This window comes from Abramis brama, assembly GCF_963993115.1.
Source record: "Abramis brama genome assembly, chromosome: 6".
Taxonomy (NCBI): Eukaryota; Metazoa; Chordata; class Actinopteri; order Cypriniformes; family Leuciscidae; genus Abramis; species Abramis brama.
Genome location: NC_139968.1, coordinates 43412559 through 43434042, shown reverse-complemented (window position 1 = coordinate 43434042; position 21484 = coordinate 43412559). Strand labels below are relative to the sequence as shown.

At 37.1% G+C, this 21484-nt stretch overlaps 2 protein-coding genes across 3 annotated transcripts; one reads left to right on the top strand and one right to left on the bottom strand.

The window, feature by feature from the left end:
• Positions 1 to 1581: 1581 nt before the first annotated feature.
• Positions 1582 to 6734, bottom strand: LOC311084722 (major histocompatibility complex class I-related gene protein-like). Of its 2 annotated transcripts, XR_014606576.1 has the most exons (6): positions 6401 to 6730; positions 5877 to 6143; positions 4966 to 5244; positions 3966 to 4039; positions 3047 to 3226; positions 1586 to 2038 (listed from the first exon to the last, which is right to left on the bottom strand). XR_014606576.1 is itself a non-coding variant. In XM_084116948.1 (5 exons), the coding sequence occupies exons 1-5, from the start codon at positions 6447 to 6449 to the stop codon at positions 3200 to 3202; spliced, it is 696 nt and encodes a 231-aa protein (XP_083973074.1). In that variant the 5' UTR covers positions 6450 to 6734; the 3' UTR covers positions 1582 to 3199. The 2 variants fall into 2 exon arrangements, 1 of the variants encoding a protein (XP_083973074.1); XM_084116948.1 differs by having other exon boundaries at positions 1582 to 3226; positions 6401 to 6734.
• Positions 6660 to 15360, top strand: LOC311084721 (major histocompatibility complex class I-related gene protein-like). The gene is made up of 6 exons (XM_084116947.1): positions 6660 to 6824; positions 8183 to 8440; positions 11771 to 12049; positions 13250 to 13552; positions 13733 to 13834; positions 14031 to 15360. Exons 1-6 carry the CDS (start codon positions 6776 to 6778, stop codon positions 14123 to 14125), a joined length of 1086 nt encoding a protein of 361 aa, XP_083973073.1. The 5' UTR covers positions 6660 to 6775; the 3' UTR covers positions 14126 to 15360.
• Positions 15361 to 21484: the final 6124 nt, after the last annotated feature.

Sequence of the window (21484 nt, the reverse complement as noted above, 5' to 3'; positions counted from 1 at the left end):
AACAAAGTTAACTTTACTGATAAAAATCATTATAATAATAAGTATTCACATAACCAAATAAGTACATTCACATAACCATAAAGAAAATCTTTAACCAAATTAAACAAATCAGTTATCAAATTAATATCAATACAAAAGGTTTAAATAAACTTACAAAGTCATAGACGCAGCAAGCAGAGGAGCAAACAGCACAAAGAGAGACACACTAGTGAGGTTGATTAGTAATTATCCTCAGGTGAAGAAAGTTCCAGGAAGTGGGCGTGTCTCCCAATATGAGTGACAGGAGAGTGACTAATTGGGATTTTTAACACTGTTTAATATTAATATTCATAAGCATATGATTACATATAGGGCAAATTCCAAACGGCATTTTTGCGCCATTGAAGGGCCCTTCGGGAAGAGGGCATTTGTAAGGGTTTTCCAAAACAAAGTGAACAACTGGATCCCTTCACGAAGGGCCCTTCCAAGGCCACTAGCAAAGGGAACGATGGTCACATATATAACGCATACTTTAATATAAAATATATTTATTTGCAACAATTATGTTAACAGCAATAATGAGACATTTCTGTCGTAAGAACAGATATTCAACTGATGGGACACCGTGCTGGGCTGTTATGGGAACATCCCAGGTTAAAATAATGAGGAAATTACGTTGGTTGCATCCGAACACGTAGGCAGTGACTTGTTGCCTCGCTGCCCTATCAGGCAATGACTCTGCAGGCAGCGTTTGCCCACGAAGGAACCTGACGAAACTGATTTCAGACTGACTTCTGAGGCAGTGTTACGGTTTAATGATCTACAGCAGAATAGAGCGAGCTTTGGTGAAAACTAAGTGAATATTTAATGACTACAACAGTAACTTCTCGCTAGAAATGACATCATAAGGGGAAAACATTGATCACACACAAACTGACTGATTACCAGCCACAACTTTCAGACGCCAGCTTTATTTTTCTAGCTCAACTGTCACAGACTGGAAAGCACAGGATTGTGGGATATCAAAGGCAGTGAAGGATACATCTATGCTGCTTTTCAATAGTTTCTCAGTAGACATGAAACCAACATTGCATTTGGACGTGTCTTGATGCTTTCCGACCTTGAAATACATCCTCCGAAGGCAACTTTTTTCAGTTTTCGGACGCAGCCGTTGTCTTTCGTTGCTCCCTTCGCCAAGTGTGTTCAAAGCGGCTACATAATAATGCCACACAAGTGCCCTGCTCACTCCCAAGTCACCTCTTCAAGAGCTCTGAAGGGAGTAGGGCACAGGGATACACACTTCAGTTTGGAATTTGCCCATGATCTGGCTTGTTTCTGCTTCTTCTCCTGTGTTTTGATCAGGAGATTCTGCACTCTTTCAGAAGAAGCATAATAGCGTATAACCACCGTATAACAGTGAAAACATGGAAAGCCAGAAAATTCTGTCAATGGCGGGGAAGGAATTAATATAATTAACCTGATGTAGCGGAATTAATATTACAATTATTTAAGCGAACACTCAGTATTGATCGTCTATCGTGGCCACAGAAAAATAACAACTTTGTTGTTTTGAGACTTTGCAAGCAGAGATAACAGAATACTGACGTGAATGTGTACTAAAGTTTTATTGAACTAAATCACAAACACATAACTTGTCTAAACATACACATACATACAATCACGCATACATGGGTAAAATGTGAAAGTTAATGAATGAAACCGAAACAGGGAAATGAAGCTATGGAAATGTAACCACACGTAATAGTCAGTAAACCACCTGAACAGAACAAGAGGTCTACAGCTTATACTAAACCTCTGTTTAGTTATATGATATACTGATATACTTGTGTGATGTACTTGCAATGCCTTAGCTGTTGAACAATTCTTCTGGGTTGAATGAAGAGATGACAATGTTGAGGTGTTAGTCTGACTCGGTTATGGTCAAGGAAGTCACGAAAGGGCTGGTTGTAGCTTGAGGGCCCTTCGACCGCTCGACTGCGCACCGGGGAAAAGTCCTGCCATCGGACTGGATTTCTCAGTGTTTTCACACAAACAGCAACTAGAAGAAGAAAGAAGAGAGGCAGGACACTGAGACCGTGCCCTTTAACTTTCGCAGAGTTCACACATCGAGTTTGCCGTGTCCGATGAGAAAGGGGTATTTTTCAAGCGGGAAAGGTTCCTTTGTTTGGAAGCTGACTCATTTGCATGATCACGGTGAGCTGGCAGTTTGTGTCCCTTTATACTCTGAGTTAATATAACAAGCATACAGTGCATGCTATGAGGAGGTGATGTACACCAATGTGCAGGGCGTTAAACAAGGGTTATTTTGATAGGACGCATGATACCAATAAAGTTACATTATCTAATAGTTCTATCATAAGGCATGCATAAAACAGGATACAATACACATTTTTTGGCCTGTGTCTGTCTTTCCTATGGCCTGTGTCTTCAACATTTTTCACGTCATAATCATCTCATCTCGCTGGCGTGCCTTTGCTGCCTCTTCTGCCCTACTGGGGGCTTGTCAAACACACCTTGGCACTTAGTTTGTTGTTGGGAGAGGGGGTTTGCTGGATTATTCATTAAATATAATAAATAATTGTGTGTCTGATTGGTCCAGCTGCTACAAGGCCTAAACTCCTCAATCTGTGGACTAAAAAGTAGAAATGAAGCACAATGTCAAATTGGCTTTCTCCAAAAATGTTGCACATCTGATCGTATTTTTACATTACAAACACTACATGATACAGTATAACAAATGGCAATTTTTTTCCTTATTTCGTTGATTTCAAGAAAGCATTTGGTTCAATCTGGCATGAAGGATCATACCTAGAGCTTATTGACAGTGGGATGGGGGAACATTCTATGATTTGATCAAATCAATGTACACAGCCAGCCAATGTGCTGTTAAAATTAGAAACCAAAGAACTGCGTAGAGTGAGACAGGACTGTGGTTTAAGCTCCTCCCACTTCAACATTCACATCAACCAATTGGCCAATATATTAGAAGATGCTCCCACTGAAGGTCTCACTCTACACACACACAGAGATAAAGTGTCTTCTCTACACAGATGAGCTGGTTCTCCTGTCGTCCACTAAAGAGGGTCTTCAGGACAGCCTGGATCTGCTGGAGGATTACTGTGAGTCCTGACCGTCAACCTCCAGAAAACTACAGTAACTTCTCCAACATCCTGAAGATTCGGTTGGTTGAAGAAATCTCTTAAAATCTACACAACTTCTTTCGTTTCTGCAAAGTAATGTCATAAAGATGAATTAAATGAGGATATTTTTAATTACACGATTTGTATGAAACAGCATGTGACCAATTCAAAATCCCAAATTTATGGAATTATACACTAGAATTGTAAAAGGAGTGTAAAAAAAGAGAGTGAAATAAAGGCCTGGTTTCACAGACAGGGCTTAGATTAAGCCAGGCTTAGGCCTTAGTTAAATTAGGACATTTAAATAGCTTTTATTAAAGTGCCTCAGAAAAAAACATTACTGATGTGCATCTTGAGACGAAACAATGGCACTGACATATTTTACAGTATGCTTTCAGTTCCAACAGCTCAACACAGCTCAAACATGCATTTTACTCATTAATAGACAGCTATTGAAGACTGGATTTAATGCTTGCTTTAACAATAAATCATTTAAATATCATCTAGAGATAATTTATTTACAAAGTGTTCTCAATGTTTAAAGACATTTTTACACTGTGCACTCAGCTGCAGTAATGGCTACCGAAGATGAGGCTTTACAGTTTATTGTAATTCAATCATTTTGAATAATTTCCAGTAGAAATAGTTGCTCTATTTAATTCCACCTTACTGGAATTTTTACCCAATCTACCAAATATATTAAAATGTGAGTAAAACGTATGAATGCTTGTGTGATTGCTGAGGACATTCCCATCATCCTACAGCTGAATAAGTCACTTGAATGAGACATAAGAGCAGAAAAAATACAAATAAATATATACTTACTGACTTCATTCGTAGTAAAATAAAAATGGCCAGGACTCCCACCACACACACCAGAATGTATTCTTTTGTAGGTCCTTAAAATAAAAATAAAATAAAAAATAAAAAACATTTGAAAATACAATAATATACAGAAACAGCAATATAATTCTGAAAGAACTAAATGATGAAATAAATAATAATCAATACTAAAAATAACAAGTTATTAGTTAGATCCAGGATTATTATCATTATTTATTTTTTTAAATTGAAATACAGCTAAAATCAAATTAAATATAAATATTATGAAACTTACAAATAATTCATTAGAAACTATCTGAAATAGGTTTAAGTTAAAGTACTAAACTAAAACGGAGCTTAAAAAAATATTAAACCTAAATGATAATATCTAAAATAACAAAAACTAAAAAAAAAAAGAAAAAAAAAGACAAAACTAATTAACAAAATTACTAAAAACGAAACAGAAAATGAATACGAAAATACAAAAAGAAAAACTCATTTAAAATACGAATACAAAATTAGAATAGTGTCATGATCTCTGTATTTGTCTTCGGACTTTTGTTTCACTTCCTGTCTCATGTGCCATAGTTGTAGTTTTTCACATTAAATGATTTGTATCCAGATTGTTTCTACAGGTGTTTCGTGTTCCCCTTGTTTGACTGACTGCAAGAATCTTTTTCATTTTTTGGCTCAACTATACCTTTCAACTTTTTAATGTGTGATATTGACTTCAAATATCTACTTGATCAATTTCTTAATGATAGAAACCTATTTTGATCAATTTGCCCAGTATAATCGTACAATCCTATAAGCCAAATGTGGTAAAGAAACATAGTAAGTACATATAAAAACCATAAAAACATGGTTACAGATTAGTTACATTTATCCATATGATTAACTCAAACATAAATTGTGCTAAGTTTTCATGAAGCAATGAGAAAAGAAAGTGAAACACGAATGACTCATTATAATAAAAAATAACTACTAGTCAAAGAAAATATACCTCTTCTCTTGAAACCCCCTTTCCTTAACTCCAAGAAATACGTCATCCAGTACATGCACTCATGATCGTAGTATCGTTTCAGCACTGTAAACCGTTCTCTGTCATTATTCCACTTCTCCACTGTGGGTATTGCCTGTGGTTCATGTGCAGTGTATCTGCGCTCCCTCACACCCAGCGTGATGAAAGGTTGTCCATCATAACTGTACTGATCAAACCCATGTGAGTCTCCAGTCTCATCATCCCAAACACAGCCATAGATCCTCTGATACGTATGAACACCTGAAGAAAAGGGGGTGAGCGAAAAATAAATAAATAAAACATCTGCTTTTTGTTTAATGCACAAGGAAATCTTTGACATTTATAGGGGTCCTATCATGCCCTTTTATGAAGTCTTGATTTTGTTTTCAGGGTGTACTAGAATATTTTTTCATGCTTGATTGCACAAAAAAATAAATGTTTGTGTTTTAATGTTCAGGAACAGTCTTTAAAATAAATGTTACACACTAAGTTCGTCAGCATTAGAAAGGTCAAACAAATAAGTTTTGTAAATGTTGTGGAAAACACTGTCTCTTTGACATAGCGACAACAATGTCTTCAGCTCATCCAGGCCTCGTCATCTTTTTTTGCGTATTCAGTGGGCGGGGATTATTTAAATGAGGAACAGTATGACTTCATAAGATCTGGAAAAATTGCGTTGTAGTCCAAATGAACCGTTTGTTGTAGTTCTTGAAAAGGCGATTCTGTTAAATAAAATATCTCCCTTTGGAGGGACTTTGTAACTCTGCAGATCTTTATGCTCAAACAGCAACATTACAGACTAACTAATGTTGAAAAAGTGGAAAAGCATATTTGGACCCCTTTAAAATGTATCATGTACATGTACAAAATGTAAAATGAGCATTTTAACTCACCATGTGAGTGGTGGAATCGTTTCATTATAACATGAATGTTGTTTTTGTAGATCTGCTGTACATGTTTTCTAATTTTAGTGTCTTCTTTCCACATGTCTTTATATGTAAAGTCCTCCATCCAGTCCTGTTTGGGAATCATCTTCTTTATGTTACTGTCATAATAATCGATCTGATGTCCATCCAGTGTCGTTACAGCAGAAAACTCTGGATTTCCTGCAGCCGTCTTTCCATTTATTCCAGTGTATGTGGTCATGAACCTGTGTAACTCTGAAAAAAACATTGAACACACAACATAAGACATAAAGCTCTCAAAAACATGATTAAACACCACATACAGGGTCATAAATCAAATTACTAATTCAAGTATCCATATTAATATTATTTGAATTCGAGACACTAATCCCACTGAAATTCTTGATTAATACTTTTAATAGGCTACTCAGTTTCCGTTCAACACACGGAAACTGAAGGCCTTGCATGACAGAGAACTCATCATTTAAACGACTTTACGAAATAATTCTCACCTGAGTAAACCAAAGGTATGAAGATGAAGAAAATGATGAACTTCTTCATTATGGATGAAAATGAATGTATCTGACCCAAGTGTAGTCGTCGAAGAGCACTGTAAAACTCTTTAGCCTTTGCTACATCTGAATCGAAAGGAAAAACACGTTACTGAGCGAAGCGACGACAACTTGTATGTAAAAGGTTCCTCCCTACACTTCCGCATTGAGCCTGTTTATCTATGTTTATCTAGAGCTGCAGTGACGTCAGTTCAGTATCATGTTTTTACTTTCGATTCAGATGTAGCAAAGGCTCAAGAGTTTTACAGTAGGCTACTCTTCGACGACTGCACATAAAAGAAGTGTGTGTCAAATACATGAAAATACATATCCATAATGAAGAAGTTCATCATTTTCTTCCTCTTCATACCTTTGGTTTACTCAGGTGAGAATCATTTCGTAAAGTCGTTTAAACGATGTATTCTCTGTCATGCAAGGCCTTCAGCTAGTCTACTTCCGTGTGTTGAACCGACGGAAAATCATGACGTTTTTAATCTGATATTTTCTCAAACATTTTTCCTCTTATAATAACCAGGCTAGAACTAGTTAACAGATTTAGTGCTTGCTGTTTCCGTCGTGAACTGAAAAGCAGGATTTTGTTTAGTTGAACTCCACTGAAATAATTTCAGTATTTTCCAATGATGTGTATTTGTCTCCTGCAGGCAGGTCCACTTTAAAGGCAAACTTATAACAAGACTGAGTATAGTCCTTTAAGAATGACTAAAGTTTTGCACATTTTAAAGTAAATGAAAAAATATGCTTCCTGTGCAGGTCTATGTGAAAAAGTATTGCTTTAAACTGAAAGTTGGCATGAAACTGAAGTTGCGCTAGTATTTTCTTCCCTATTGTGGTGTATATCTGAGTAAAACGGCTTCTGAAACAAGAACAAATCAAGGGCATTTAAAGATGGCAAGGCACATGACTTTAAACAACAATAATATTGAGAAAAAAAAAAGAAAAAAAACATCAAGAATTGTCCAATTTGATTTCATGGTGATTTTTAAAGGTAGGGTAGGCAATTTTAGAGAGGCTAGTAACACAATCCTTCAAAACACATGAACACACAGCAATGAGCAGAGTCTGCAAACCGTCACGAGATATGGCTTTAAACCATACCTGTCAACACTCCCATTTTTCCCAGGTTTCTCCCGTTTTTTAGCCCTATCTCCCGGACCCCTCCCGGTTTGTTATTTCTCCCGGGAAACTCCCGTAATTTGCATGGCCCAAACTCCTTTATGAATAATCGGAACAATATGTTTGTCTAATGTTGACCAGTTGCCAGATCTTGTATTAAATGCATTATATTCACACAATCCACACACCATATACAATCAACCAGTTTGTCACCTCAACCTGGCAACCTATCACCCAGTTGCGCAGTCGCGGAAAGTTGAACCCGAAAGTGAGCCGATAGACATGTAAGGTGAAGGCGGTGTCCCTGCAGTACACTTAACAGCATGAGCCTACTTCTTGCTATTCTCCAACCCCTAAGTCTCCAAGTTTTGGTCCTGAAGACTTCCACAGATAGACCAGTTCTATTATTAATTGCTATCAGGATGTGAGGAGAGAACAGTATAACAAAAAAAATGTCTACCCTAGCTTTAACACAGAAACAGACACCGAAAAAAACTGAATGGCTTGCCTTGGTATCAAATAGTACTTTGATTTATGACACTGTATTCCTATTTAACAGTTTGAGAGATTTTGTGTTCTGTTTTTGAATGTGTGTTCAATATTTTTCAGAGTTGCACACCTTCATGGCCGCTTACACTGGCCAGAGGTTTTCAGGAACTTCAGAGTTTTCTGCTGTAACGACACTGGATGATCAACAGATCGATTACTATGACAGTGACAGAAAGAAGCTGATTCCCAAACAGGACTGGATGAAGGAGTCTGGATCTGAAGAACTGTGGAAGGAATACATTCAGATCAGAGAAAAACTACAGCAGATCTACAAAAACAACATTCATGTTCTAATGGAGACATTCACTCAGTCACACGGTGAGTTAAAATACATTATTGCACAGCTCTCTGAAATGCTTGATTCTGATTGGTCACTCGTGACATTCCGAGGTCAGTTATTCCCCGATAATGACCGTCATCATTAACAATGTATATAGAGCGCAACAGTCTGGTTCTGGAAGTTTATTAATGATAACTTTTACCTTTAAAGACAACCTTACTGTGAGCTAAGGGGTTGTTTTTATTTGCTTCTGCTGAAGCCACCAGACCGCATTAACTTACTTTTAAAATAATCATGTTTAACAGCAGAATTCGTGATGAAAACTACATTACCCATGATGCTGTACAGTAAATTCAACCAGAGTCGAGACAAGGAAAATGCAGCAAAATATTTCTTTAGCCAGGGTTCTCAAGTCTCACGCATTGGCCGTGAGACACACGCAATTCAACCAGTTCACACGCTCACACGCCACACCGTGTATTTCTCACGCTGAAAAGGCAATGCCAGCCAAGTTGTCCTACAACCTTTATAACGTTGTATACGAGGCGCGGGCACACAAAGTGAAGGTTCCTGCCGCCAGCACGTATCTCGGCCAGATTGCGTTCGTTAATAGGCAACATAGATGCGCGAACACACGGAAGTTGACGGAACATTCTCGGCCACCGTACGTTCGTTACTAGGTAACCAACAACATCGCGCGAACACCATACTGTCTATGGCGAACACACGTCGTGATGATGGAGAAGGTAAGTTGGAAGAAAGCTCGTCTAACATTTTAAGGCTAGAACATTTAATATATGACGTTAGCCCATCGTATACATTATTATTGATGCAGTCAAAAACTCTACAACTACTTTGCAACCAGGCCAGAAGCTTTGGCTCAGTTTGGCTAGCTTACGTTATCTGAAACTAAGGGAAATGTTAGTGGGTATGGGAAGGAATGAAGATGTATTTCTTTTTATTTCATTTTATTTTATTTTTCATTTTATTTAAATTTAAATTTATTTATTTTATTTTATTTTAAATTATATATTATACTGCATTAATAGTATTTCTAGTTACATTAATGCTATACGTATTAAAGCAGAGTGCTCTGGGTAATATATATCCTGTCAAAACATACATTAATCATTGCCATTGCATTTGTATTTTTCAAACACTTACAACACAAAACACATTTCATAAGCTGGAGTGTGTACTCTTGTGTACACACACACACACACACACACACACCTTAATAATACTCTAATACAGGGATAGGCAACTCCGGTCCTGGAGGGCCACTGTCCTGCAGAGTTTAGCTTCAGCCCTGATAAAAACTCACCTGCCTGTATCTATCTAGTAATCCTGAAAACATTGATTGCCTTGTTCAGGTGTGTTTAATTAGGGTTGGAGCTAAACTCTGCAGGACAGTGGCCCTCCAGGACCGGAGTTGCCTATCCCTGCTCTAATATGTCATTTGTTCACAATGTCCCACCACACAATAAATCATTATACCGTTTCAACTAGACACATTCAAAATGCAAAAATATTTGTTTTTCCAAACTGTTTGGAGCAATTTGTTATATTTTTGTAATTTTTGTATAACTTACTTGTAATTTTGAAATATAACATTAAAGAGTATATTTGATGTGATGAATTGCTCTGTCATTTATTAGATTTACCAATTGTTATCGTTTCAATTTGTGCTGGTTAATTATGAACAATGGGTAAAATTGGGGGGCGGGGACAGTGGGGGCGGGGCTCCATTAGGCCCCTCCCCCAACCACATGTGATCTCACTCCAAGCTTTTGATAAAACTTGAGAACCCTGCTTTAGCTTCGCCCACACCCATGAAGCAGTGCTAATGACACAATCGAGTCGATCCTCTACAATCTAAAAAAACTGAAATATTTGAATATGGATATATGCAATAAACTTAAAATATATTGTTTATATACATATATTGCCGTCACAATAAAGCCGTTAACTTCAGTCTTGTGCCTGTGCTTTTTTTGTCCAATTTTCAAAGATTTTTTTGCTTCAAAACAAAGCTTGTAGATTGTGATTCACCTCATTGCAGATTGGCTTGGTTCATGGCTTATAACATTTTAAAGGGGTCGCTCGCCCGCCCGAAAATGAAAATGATCAACAGTTACTCGCCCTCATGTCGTTTCAAACCCGCAAGACTTTCGCTCATCTTCAGAACACAAATGAAGATATTTTTGAAGAAATCTGAGAGATTTCTGTAACTCTGTTGACAGCCTACCCTACACAACTACATCTTTCAAACCCCAAAAAGGAAGTAAAGACATCATAAATTTGAGCTAATCCATGTGACTCCAGTGGTTTATGGCTAAAACTGAGAAAAAATCCATGTAATAGAGACATCAGTACTGGTATCAGTGAGACTGGCCCTCATTCAGTACTTAATACAAATATGCCATTAAACAAATATTTAAAATATACTTTTTACGGTTTGGTGTGATGAAAGTGCATGACAACGAATAAAAAGAAGAGTAGCCTAGAACAATATTTAATAATAAACTTGGAGAATAACAAAACCAAAACCTAATACAAACAAGGACAAACAGAGAATGTGTGAGAACATAGGATATATAAGCACATGGCAAACAAAGAAAACTAATGAGATGATTAACAAGACACACCTGAAACAAGAAACCTAACCAATTAGAAACCATGGAGACAAACAGGGAGGAAACCAGGATGACTGAACCAATGAACAAACTGAGAAGTAAACTAGAACACAAAGGCAAAAACAAACATAATTCTAACAATACTTAATGTTGTTTCTACAATATTTTGGAGATTCAATGTGAATGTGTTACAACATAAAAATATATTAAAAAAAAACTTTAATGTTAGGTGCGATTAATTATACAGCAAATTGTGTGATTAATTAGTTAATATCTTTTTAATCGATTGACCGCACTGATTTATACACATTTTTTTTATAATTGCAGGTTTTCCTTCTTTTTTGTCTTTAGCTTATCATATGCCTGTTAATATTTTTGAAATAAAGTGGTGAATTATGAAGTGGTGGTGAGTCACACAGGTTACTTTTATGATGTCTTTAGTCAAGTCAAGTCAAGTCACCTTTATTTATATAGCGCTTTTTACAATACAGATTTTATCAAAGCAGCTTCACATTGATAACATAAAAATAATACAACAAAGTTTGTTTCTAGAAGAAAATATCTTTACTATCTGTCTGTGCTTTGAAAGTGGTAGTTGCATTGCTGTCAATAGTTTAACCTCAATTATCAAGAAATAAACTCATACAGGTTTGAAACAACTTCAGGGTGAGTAAATGACAGAATTTTGATGAAGTTGGAAAAAATGAAACATTGTCCCACTCTCTCTTTCAGGTGTTCATACGTATCAGAGGATGTATGGATGTGTTTGGGATGATCAGACTGGAGACTCACATGGGTTTGATCAGTACGGTTATGATGGAGAGGACTTCATCTCACTGGACCTGAAGGAGAACAGATACATCGCATCTGTGGAACAGGCCTCTCCTACAGTTAAGAAGTGGAATAATGACAGAAAACAGCTTGAAACCTTGCAAGAATACTTGCAACAAAAGTGTGTTTCCTGGCTGAGGGACTTCTTATATTTGTCTAAAGCTACTTCTAAGAAAACAGGTACAGTATCAGAGTCCTGTTACTTTATCCTCTACAGTAAAAGACCTGGGTGTTATACTCGATTGCAACCTGTCTTTTGAAAATCATATTTCATATGTTACAAGAACAGCCTTTTTCCACCTTAGAAACATTGCTAAGCTACGTAATATGCTATCAGTTTCTGATGCAGAAAAGTTAGTTCATGCATTCATGACCTCGAGACTAGATTACTGTAATGCTTTATTAGCCGGTTGTCCTGCATCCTCAATAAACAAGCTACAGTTAGTCCAAAATGCAGCCGCTAGAGTTCTTACTAGATCAAGAAAATATGATCATATAACACCGATTTTATCATCACTACATTGGTTACCTATAAAGTTCTGTATCAATTACAAGGTATTGCTACTGACTTATAAAGCCCTAAACGGCTTAGCTCCAGTCTATTTAACGGATCTTCTATCGCCCTATAATCCATCGCGCTCTTTAAGATCAATAAATTCAAAGGCTTCTGGTCATACCTAGGATATCCAGATCCACCAAAGGAGGGAGAGTATTTTCACATTTAGCTCCAAAACTCTGGAATAGTCTTCCTGATACTGTTCGTTGCTCAGACTCGCTCTCCCAGTTTAAAACTAGATTAAAGACGCATCTCTTCAGCCAGGCATTCATATAACATTTTTAATCTTACTGTTCAAACTACAATCCGGCCTCTTGTTCATAAACGCCAGAGGAGAACTGGCCCCCGACTGAGCCTGGGTTCTCCCAAGGTTTTTTTTCTCCATTAGGTCACCTGATGGAGTTTCAGGTCACCATTAGGCCGCTTGATGGAGTTTTCGGTTCCTTGCCACTGTTGCCTTTGGCTTGCTCAGTTGGGGATATTTTGGGGATATTAATTTAATTTTATCAATCAATAAATTTACACTAGAAACAACCTTGTTGTGTTATTTTGGTTTAATGCTGTGAAGCTGCTTTGATGCAATCTGTATTGTGAAAAGCGCTATATAAATACACTTGACTTGACTTGACTTGACTTGAGTTACCAGGACAGACAGATCATTTCTTTCTTGCATGTGCAGATCCAGATAAACCATGTTCTAACAGACAGCTTGATAAATCTATGCAGGTCAACTTTAGAGACTGTTCAACAGTTAAAAAGTAGAAAGTTCATGTGTTTCTTTCCCTGTTTCTCAGTTTTGTTCCCTGTTCTGTATTTACTTCTAGATCCTCCTAAAGTGTCTCTGCTGCAGAAGAACCTTGAAGAATATGTGCAGTGTCACGTCACAGGCTTTCTCTTCAGAAACACAAGCATTTCATGGAGGAAGAATGGACAAGCTCTGAGCAATTCCAGAAAATTGGAGTATAGAGACACACTACCAAATCAGGACGGGACCTTCCAGAGGACTGTTGCCCTCTATGTCCTTCCAGACGAATGGAAGAAGAACCAGTATGTTTGTGTGGTCGAGCACAAGAGTTTGACTGAGCCAATCCAGAAGATTCTGACTGAGGGTCAGATCAAGAGGAACAGTAAGTTCCTTTTTCTGCATGTTCTACATGTACATTCTACTTTTTTTACTTTTTTTCATTGTCAATCACTGACAATGAGAATGGCTTTACTTTTTTCAGTTGTTTTTAGGTTTGTTTATTTTGTTGTTTAGGTTTATGCTTTCTGCCATATTATTCATTATATTCTTCGCTGTGTTTTAGAATCTGCATCAGATGCTTCATATAGCATGTATCTGGCTGCTCTGCTCATCATCCCAGTTATTGTAGGCATACTGTGTGTAGTTTGGAAGAAATCCAAAGCTCGTAAGTACTAATGACCTGTTGAGAGATATAATTCCCATCATAAGTTAATTAACATAATGTTAATTAATAATTTTCTAAAATGATCAAACTTTAAGAATTCTGTTGGTGCTATGTGTGAAATTATGTGTGAATCCCTTGATAGTGTTCTTTAAATTTCATTACACTATATTTCACCTCCGTTTATCTCTTTTCACAGCCAGCAAGAATAATAACAACTCTGGCAAAACTAGCCCCTTGTCAGAACATGCACCGTCTCAGGACTCTCTGACCTCCACTCTCTTACCTAAATAAAAGTGCAACCACGTCAGAACAGGTGACCTGTGAGTGAGCGGCTCCTCATGGTACCTTTTGGAACAAAATCCCTTTCCAGAACCTTCACCTTCACAGTTCCTCACCAGTGGACCGATCTCTCCAACCCTGCCAGACAAATGAGTCCTTTTATAACGTTCAAGAAACATCTAAAGACCTTTAAAGACTCTTTTCCGTGACCATTCAACTACACATCCTTAAATTAATCTTCTATATACTTTTACCTTTTCTTTCATCTCCAGTCTTGAAATTTTAGCATTTCTTTTAGACTGAATCACTTTAGCTGCTTTTCCACCGTTCTCTTTGCTCAACCGTTCAATTCCGTGCCATGGTTTCATTGTCCACTGTGTTGCTGATAACGAAGCTCTTTACAAATATACAATGCGTCAGTCGTTGTCTTGGTAATGCAAGACTTTACAGACGTTATGAGATGTAAATAGTGAGAGGATGATTGTGTTTACTTCGCTCAAATGGCCAGTTAGAGAGAAACTACAGCCAGACGACAGACAAGTGACCAATCCTGAGTGTCGACGTCACTTCACATATTCTACTGAACCAATCTCAAGTGGAAATACAACCGTAACCATTTATTTCCGTTCTTAGAACCATTCGGGCAACAATGGAAAACAATGTTTTCCTCATTTGTTGCTTTGAATTTTGCGAAATGATAAAGAATGTAAATATTTTCTTAATGATAATTGTCTCGATATTTCTTGATGTGCTTTTTTTATTTTTATATCTAAACTAAAATCCCCATTCTGTTGAAAACAAAGTCCTACAAATCTTTACTAAAAAAACATTTTTTAGGACTGTCAATAGATTACAATAATATTATATTTTTGAATTTGCTTTTTTAAGATATGAGCCAGTACCATTTGTACCATTTTTATCAGAGTATATTTCTCAATCAGATGTTTATATGTTTATGCACATATTTTATATGTGGCTTGTTTCCTGTGTAAATATATGTATATATTTATTTCTGTGTTCTGGAGTGAATGATCAGTTTAAGTTTCCTCAGTCTGATGATTTCTCATTGAAAACTGCTTGTTGATCTTGTGATTTAACAGAACAGCATAACAACTGATGATGACCTGTGATCAATCAACATGTATTCACGTTTTTTTCATCCTGTTTGTACATTTTTTATCTTTCTTGCCTTATTCTGTACTATATTAAAGAATAAACCCTTTTTTTTATATATTTTTTTTTCTGAGTGAGTTCAGTCTCTGTCATTAATTTATACATAATAGTTTAATAGAGATCACTTAATAGAGATTCTGACTAAATGTGTTTCATGGATTTTGATACACAGATTTTAACTCATACATGTCAACTATGGCAATTTGTAAAACTACATTCAAAAAATGTACCGCAGAATTCTTGATTGCATATGTGAGACTTCATCTCAAATTTAATTATCTAATGAACTAACACCAGACTGTAGCTCATGGATCCAAGTTCTTACTGTACAGTTACACTATCAGTCAAAAGTTCTTGATCAGTAAGATTTTTTATGTTTTTAAAAGAAGTCTCTTCTGCTCAAGGCTGCATTTATACAACAACAACAACAACAACAACAAACAGTAATATAAAAAACAATTTAAAATAACTTTTCTATTTTAATATATTTTAAAATGTAATTTATTCCTGTGATCAAAGCTGATGTTCAGCATCATTACTCCAGTCTTCAGTGTCACATGATCCTTCACAAATCATTCTAATATGATGATTCTGGCAAACCATTGGCTCTGATCCTCTTGGATCTAAGTGCCGCTTTTGACTTAGTAGACCACAGCATTCTTCTGTCACGCTTGGAGTCTTGTGTAGGACTTCGGGGTTCTGTCTTACAGTGGTTTCGCTCTTATCTGTCAGATAGATGTTTTACTGTTCAGTTAGGTCAATATTCATCCTCTAATAAACCGCTTAATTGTGGTGTCCCCCAGGGATCAATCCTTGGGCCGGTGTTATTCTCTCTATATTTACTTCCTCTGGCCACTATCTTTAAAAAATATGGTGTCTCCTTTCATTTATATGCTGACGACACCCAACTTTACCTTCCCCTGCAATGCAATAATGATTCTTCTCTTCAGCCACTGTTAGACTGCCTGAATGATCTTAAGGCATGGCTTTCCCTCAATTTTCTTCATTTAAATGAAAACAAAACTGAGTTTATTCTGTTCGGCCCCAAGGAAAACTGCGATTTTGACCTTGACCTCGGCCCTCTCACCCCTTATAACACAAAGTGTGTTAGGAATTTGGGCTTCTTATTTGATTCAAATTTAAAATTTGATAAACAGATTTCTGCTGTAGTCAAGTCATGTTTTTACCAACTCCGCCTTCTCAGTAAAGTAAAATCCATTCTTTCAAGAAATAATTTAGAAATAGCCATTCATGCTTTCATTACCTGTAGGCTTGATTACTGCAATTCATTGTAATATGGCAGTACTCAGGCATCTATCTCCCGCCTACAGCTAGTTCAGAACGCAGCCGCTAGATTGCTTGCAGGGAAGCGTAAGTTTGACCATATAACACCTATTTTAATGTCCCTTCACTGGCTACCAGTCAAGTACAGGATTGAGTTTAAAATGTTATTATTTGTTTACAAAGCTTTGAATAATCTGGCACCGCAATATTTAACTGAACTTTTGGTTCCTTATACACCATCTAGAAACCTGAGATCCAGTGACCATGGCCTCCTAACAGTCCCTAAAGTAAAACTAAAAAAACGTGGCGATCGATCTTTTGCTGCCGCAGGCCCGAAGCTATGGAATAGCCTTCCGATGTTTATTAGGCATGCCCCGTCTATCTACATTTTTAAAACTCAGTTAAAGACACATTTATTCTCCATGGCTTTTAACACTATATAGCTATTTTTAGCTATATTATTACTGCTCGCTTGTTCTTATTTTTTGTATTATATATGCATGCTGTATCTGTTTTATTTGTTCTACTGTGTTTCTTTGATTGCTTGTGAAGCACTTTGGTCAACCTTGGTTGAGTTTTAAATGTGCTCTATAAATAAATGATTGATTGATTGATTGATGATTTGATGATCAAGAAACATTTATGATTATTATCAATGTTGAAAACAGTTGTGGACAATTTATTTTTCAGGATTCTTTGATGAATAGAAAGTTCAAAAGAACAGCATTTATCTGAAATATAATCTTTTGTGACATTATAAATGTCTTTACTGTAACTTTTGATCAATTTAATTCATCCTTGATGATTAAAAGTATTGATTTCTTTTATTTCTTTCCCCAAAAAAATTAAATAAAAATTCTTACTGACCCCAAACTTTTGAACGGTAGTGTTTAATGTTACAAAAGCTTCTATTTCAGATAAATGCTGTTCTTTTGAACTTTATATTCATCAAAGAATCCTGAAATAAAAATGTACACAACTAATAATAAATGCAGCTTTGGTGAGCAGAAGAAACTCCTTTTAAAAACATTAAAAATCTTACCGATCAAGAACGTTTGACTGCTACTGTATTTATATGTAATTTATTCTAATCCTTATAGGTCGACCTCAGTAGTTTTCGGAGGCCTCAGTGCACAGTATGATGACGTGTGAAGCGCTGGCAGTGTGTGTTCTCAGCAGGTGTGTGTGTGTCTCAGCGCTCAGGGCTGTTTGTGAGGGATGTTCACAGGAGGTTATTAGTCTCTTCACTGACACACTGAATCAGGGCCGGTCCAAACCAAAGTGAACAACTGGATCCCTTCCCGAAGGGCTCTTCCACTAGGCCACTAGCGAAGGGAACATGCGATGGACATTTCAATTAAGTCATTTTATCATTTATGGTCATGTGACCCAGTAAATACTCGAAATTTATTTTAAAGCGAGATGGCGGGAGAGTTCCAGTTAACTTACAAACAGAGCAATTCAAGTTTTGTTTGGTTCGTAATATATTTCACACATTTTTGTCATTTTATGTTTAAATAAGTTTAATAGATAAGATATTAGTTAATGCAGAGTCCAAAGATGAAACAGCAAGTTTTAAAGTTGAGAGCAGAGAAATACACTGACACAGACATATATAAAGCATATTTTAAAAACTTTTTTTTGCATAAAATGTATATTTATTTGCAACAGTTATGTTAACAGCAATAATGAGACATTTCTGTTGTAAGAACATAACAATAATGGCACACAAGTGTGTTGCTCACTCCAAAGTCCCCACTTCAAGTGTTCTACCCTTTGAAGGGAGTAGGGCACAGTTCACCTACACCCTAAAAGTATGTACTCTTTTTGTGAAGAAAAAGTACGAAAGCTTTGGGACATACTATCATGTCATAGAATTGCATCTTTAACGGTTGCTCTCTGTCGCATCCTGACACAGTAAACTGACCTGTCAATCATCTTGTCAAAGATAAAATCCTCCACATTTCATTTTATTTCATTTCCTACCGTATCGGAGAGAAATGCAGAAGCATGTTGATCTGCAGTCACTTTCATACAGAGACTCTCCTCATATTAATGCATAATGATGCTTTAAAAGTTAATGGCCAAACGGATCTAATAGTCAACATTGTTATTGCAGATGAAATATTACACTGACATTAAATAAATATTTTTTTATCAAGTTAAACTCTGATTAGTCACTCAAACCTTCATCTAAACCTCTTACCGTCGGTCGCGCACATCCGCCATGTTTTGTAGTTTAACACTTTTTACTTGTGTGTGTGTCGTCTTTACTCCTCCTCCAAAGCGCACTGGATCATGGGTAATATTATCTGTTAAAGTGAGCACGGATCCACATTTTGAAAATCCACTGGAAATAGTAGAGCATCCAGGGACTTCTGACATACTCTTTTCAACATACTATGCTTCGAGACACACTTATTTTAATCTCACACAGGGGAAACAGGGGAGGAAACAGAAGTATAAAGTCCCTTTATACTCTGAATGAATATAGCAAGCATACAATGCATGCTATGAGGAGGTGATGTACACCAATGTGCAGGGCGTTAAACGAGGGTTATTTTTGATAGGACGCATGATACCAATAAAGTTACATTATCTAATAGTTCTATCATAAGGCATGCATAAAAAAGGATACAGTATACACAATGTCCCGGGGATATGCATTTCTGTCAGGACCACTATCGTCAAATACGATTGACAATTAGCATACGGTTTGGATTGGCGGTGTGGTTCCGTTCTGGGCAAGAACTCCCTGCGCATCCGTGCAGACTAGCATGGATAAGAGCAGCAATAACCCCCCTTAGGGTAAACAGAACAGAACCAACATGAATGTATTGCAAATATATTTAATTCAAGATTTTAAAGTACAACATACTTCGAGAATGCCAAATCCTGACTGACGAGAGGTGGAGCTGGGGAGGGTAATTTGAGAAACGCGATAGCTGCTGATAATACTGAAGGAGCTTATATATGAATACAGTGATAGGAGTCGTATTCCTATAGGTAGATGTGGATCAGCTGAGAGTCAGCTGATGTGAGCTTGACTAACGTGACCCGCCAGAACTGACGCTACACTTGATGTCCATTCATAGAAAGTTTTGTCTATGAAATGAAGGAGAGAAGTTTTGGTTTTTTTGGCCTGTGTCTTCAACATTTTTCACATCATAACCATCTTATCTCGCTGGAGTGCCTTTGCTGCCTCTTCTGCCCTACTGGGGGCTTGTCAAACACACCTTGGCACTTAGTTTGTTGTTGGGAGAGGGGGTTTGCTGGATTATTCATTAAATATAATGAATAATTGTGTCTCTGATTGGTCCAGCTGCTACAAGGTCTAAACTCCTCAGTCTGTGGACTAAAAAGTAGAAATGAATATAGACTTCCTTATGAAGCACAATGTCAAATTGTCTTTCTCCAAAAATGTCGCACATCTGATCACATTTTTACTTTACAAACACTACTTGATACAGTATGTACATCAAAACAAAAGGCAATTTTTTTTCCTTGTTTTGTTGATTTCAAGAAAGCATTTGGTTCAATCTGGCATGAAGGATCATACCAAGAGCTTATTGACAGTGGGATAGGGGGAACATTCTATGATTTGATCAAATCAAACAGCCAACAGCCAATGTGCTGTTAAAATTAGAAACCAAAGAACTGCGTAGAGTGAGACAGGACTGTGGTTTAAGCTCCTCCCTCTTCAACATTCACATCAACCGATTGGCCAATGTATTAGAAGATGCTCCCATTGAAGGTCTCCCTCTACACACACAGAGATAAGTGTCTTCTCTACGCAGATGAGCTGGTTCTCCAGTCGTCCACTAAAGAGGGTCTTCAGGACAGCCTGGATCTGCTGGAGGATTACTGTGAGTCCTGGGCCCTGACCGTCAACCTCCAGAAAACTAGAGTCATGATGTTCCAGAAACACTCCAGATCTCAGGGACCAACACACACATTCACACCATCACACAGAACCATCGAGAGCACAAACATACACTTACCTCGGCCTGAAAATATCTTCAACAGGTAACTGTAACTGTGGCTGTGAATGAACTAAAAGAGAAAGCTTTATTTGGCATGAAAAGATCGATTAAAATTGAAATCCCAATCCAAATTTGGCTCAAACTTTTCAAATCAATAATTGAACCTATTGCATTATTTGGCAGTGAAATGTGGGGTCCTCCTATAAAATTAGATTTCTTAAATTGTGAAAAACATCTGATTGAAACTCCATTTACATGTAGATTTCTGTAAAAGAATAATCAAAATCCAAAGAAAAATGGCAAACTAAGGATGCAGGGCAGAATTAGGCCAATACCCTCTCCTTCTAAACATCCCAAAAAAAGAGACATCAAATTCTAGAAACACCTAAAAACAAGTGACCCCAACACATACCATTACAGAGCCCTAAAACACCAAGAGCCAAGCGTAACGAGGAGTCCCCTGTCCCGTCACACCCGCAAAGATCAGCCAGCCTCAGGACAATCACTCACTCACACGCATTCGGCCCACACAAATTATGTTATGTTAGATGTGATTAATTGTGATTAATCAATTTTACAGCACTAACTTAAACAAAAAACTTTTATAGCATTAAAACCAAGTGGGACTGAAACCAAAGCGTCTCGATCGCCCCCTGGTGGCTGACTGCAGTATAGGCCAAAAGCCCCGCCCTCTCACTGTAAAAAATGGGATGCTAGCCGAACTAAAAAATCCAATTACACTTCAAAATTTTTCCAAAGATGGTTTGTGCCATTTAAGGTAGCTCTTATTACGGTGTCGTATGTTCAAGTGTTCGTTTTTCAATTAAGTCAATTATCTGATGCTATAAAACAGGGTTTGGCATCATGATTGACACCTCTGCTGGTGATTGAGTCTATGGACGGGATCTTCATACTCACGGTGCTGATCCAC

Bases quoted from the DNA above. Each gene is read 5' to 3' on its own strand.
- LOC311084722 (XM_084116948.1), bottom strand. From the start codon at position 6,449: ATGAAGAAGTTCATCATTTTCTTCATCTTCATACCTTTGGTTTACTCA. The intron at 5,245-5,876 runs GTGAGTTAAAAT...CCTTTTCTTCAG, and splicing joins ACGATTCCACCACTCACATG to GTGTTCATACGTATCAGAGG. The intron at 4,040-4,965 runs GTATATTTTCTT...TTTTATTTTAAG, and splicing joins AGGGGGTTTCAAGAGAAGAG to GACCTACAAAAGAATACATT.
- LOC311084721 (XM_084116947.1), top strand. From the start codon at position 6,776: ATGAAGAAGTTCATCATTTTCTTCCTCTTCATACCTTTGGTTTACTCA. The intron at 13,553-13,732 runs GTAAGTTCCTTT...GCTGTGTTTTAG, and splicing joins GGGTCAGATCAAGAGGAACA to AATCTGCATCAGATGCTTCA. The intron at 13,835-14,030 runs GTAAGTACTAAT...CTCTTTTCACAG, and splicing joins TTGGAAGAAATCCAAAGCTC to CCAGCAAGAATAATAACAAC.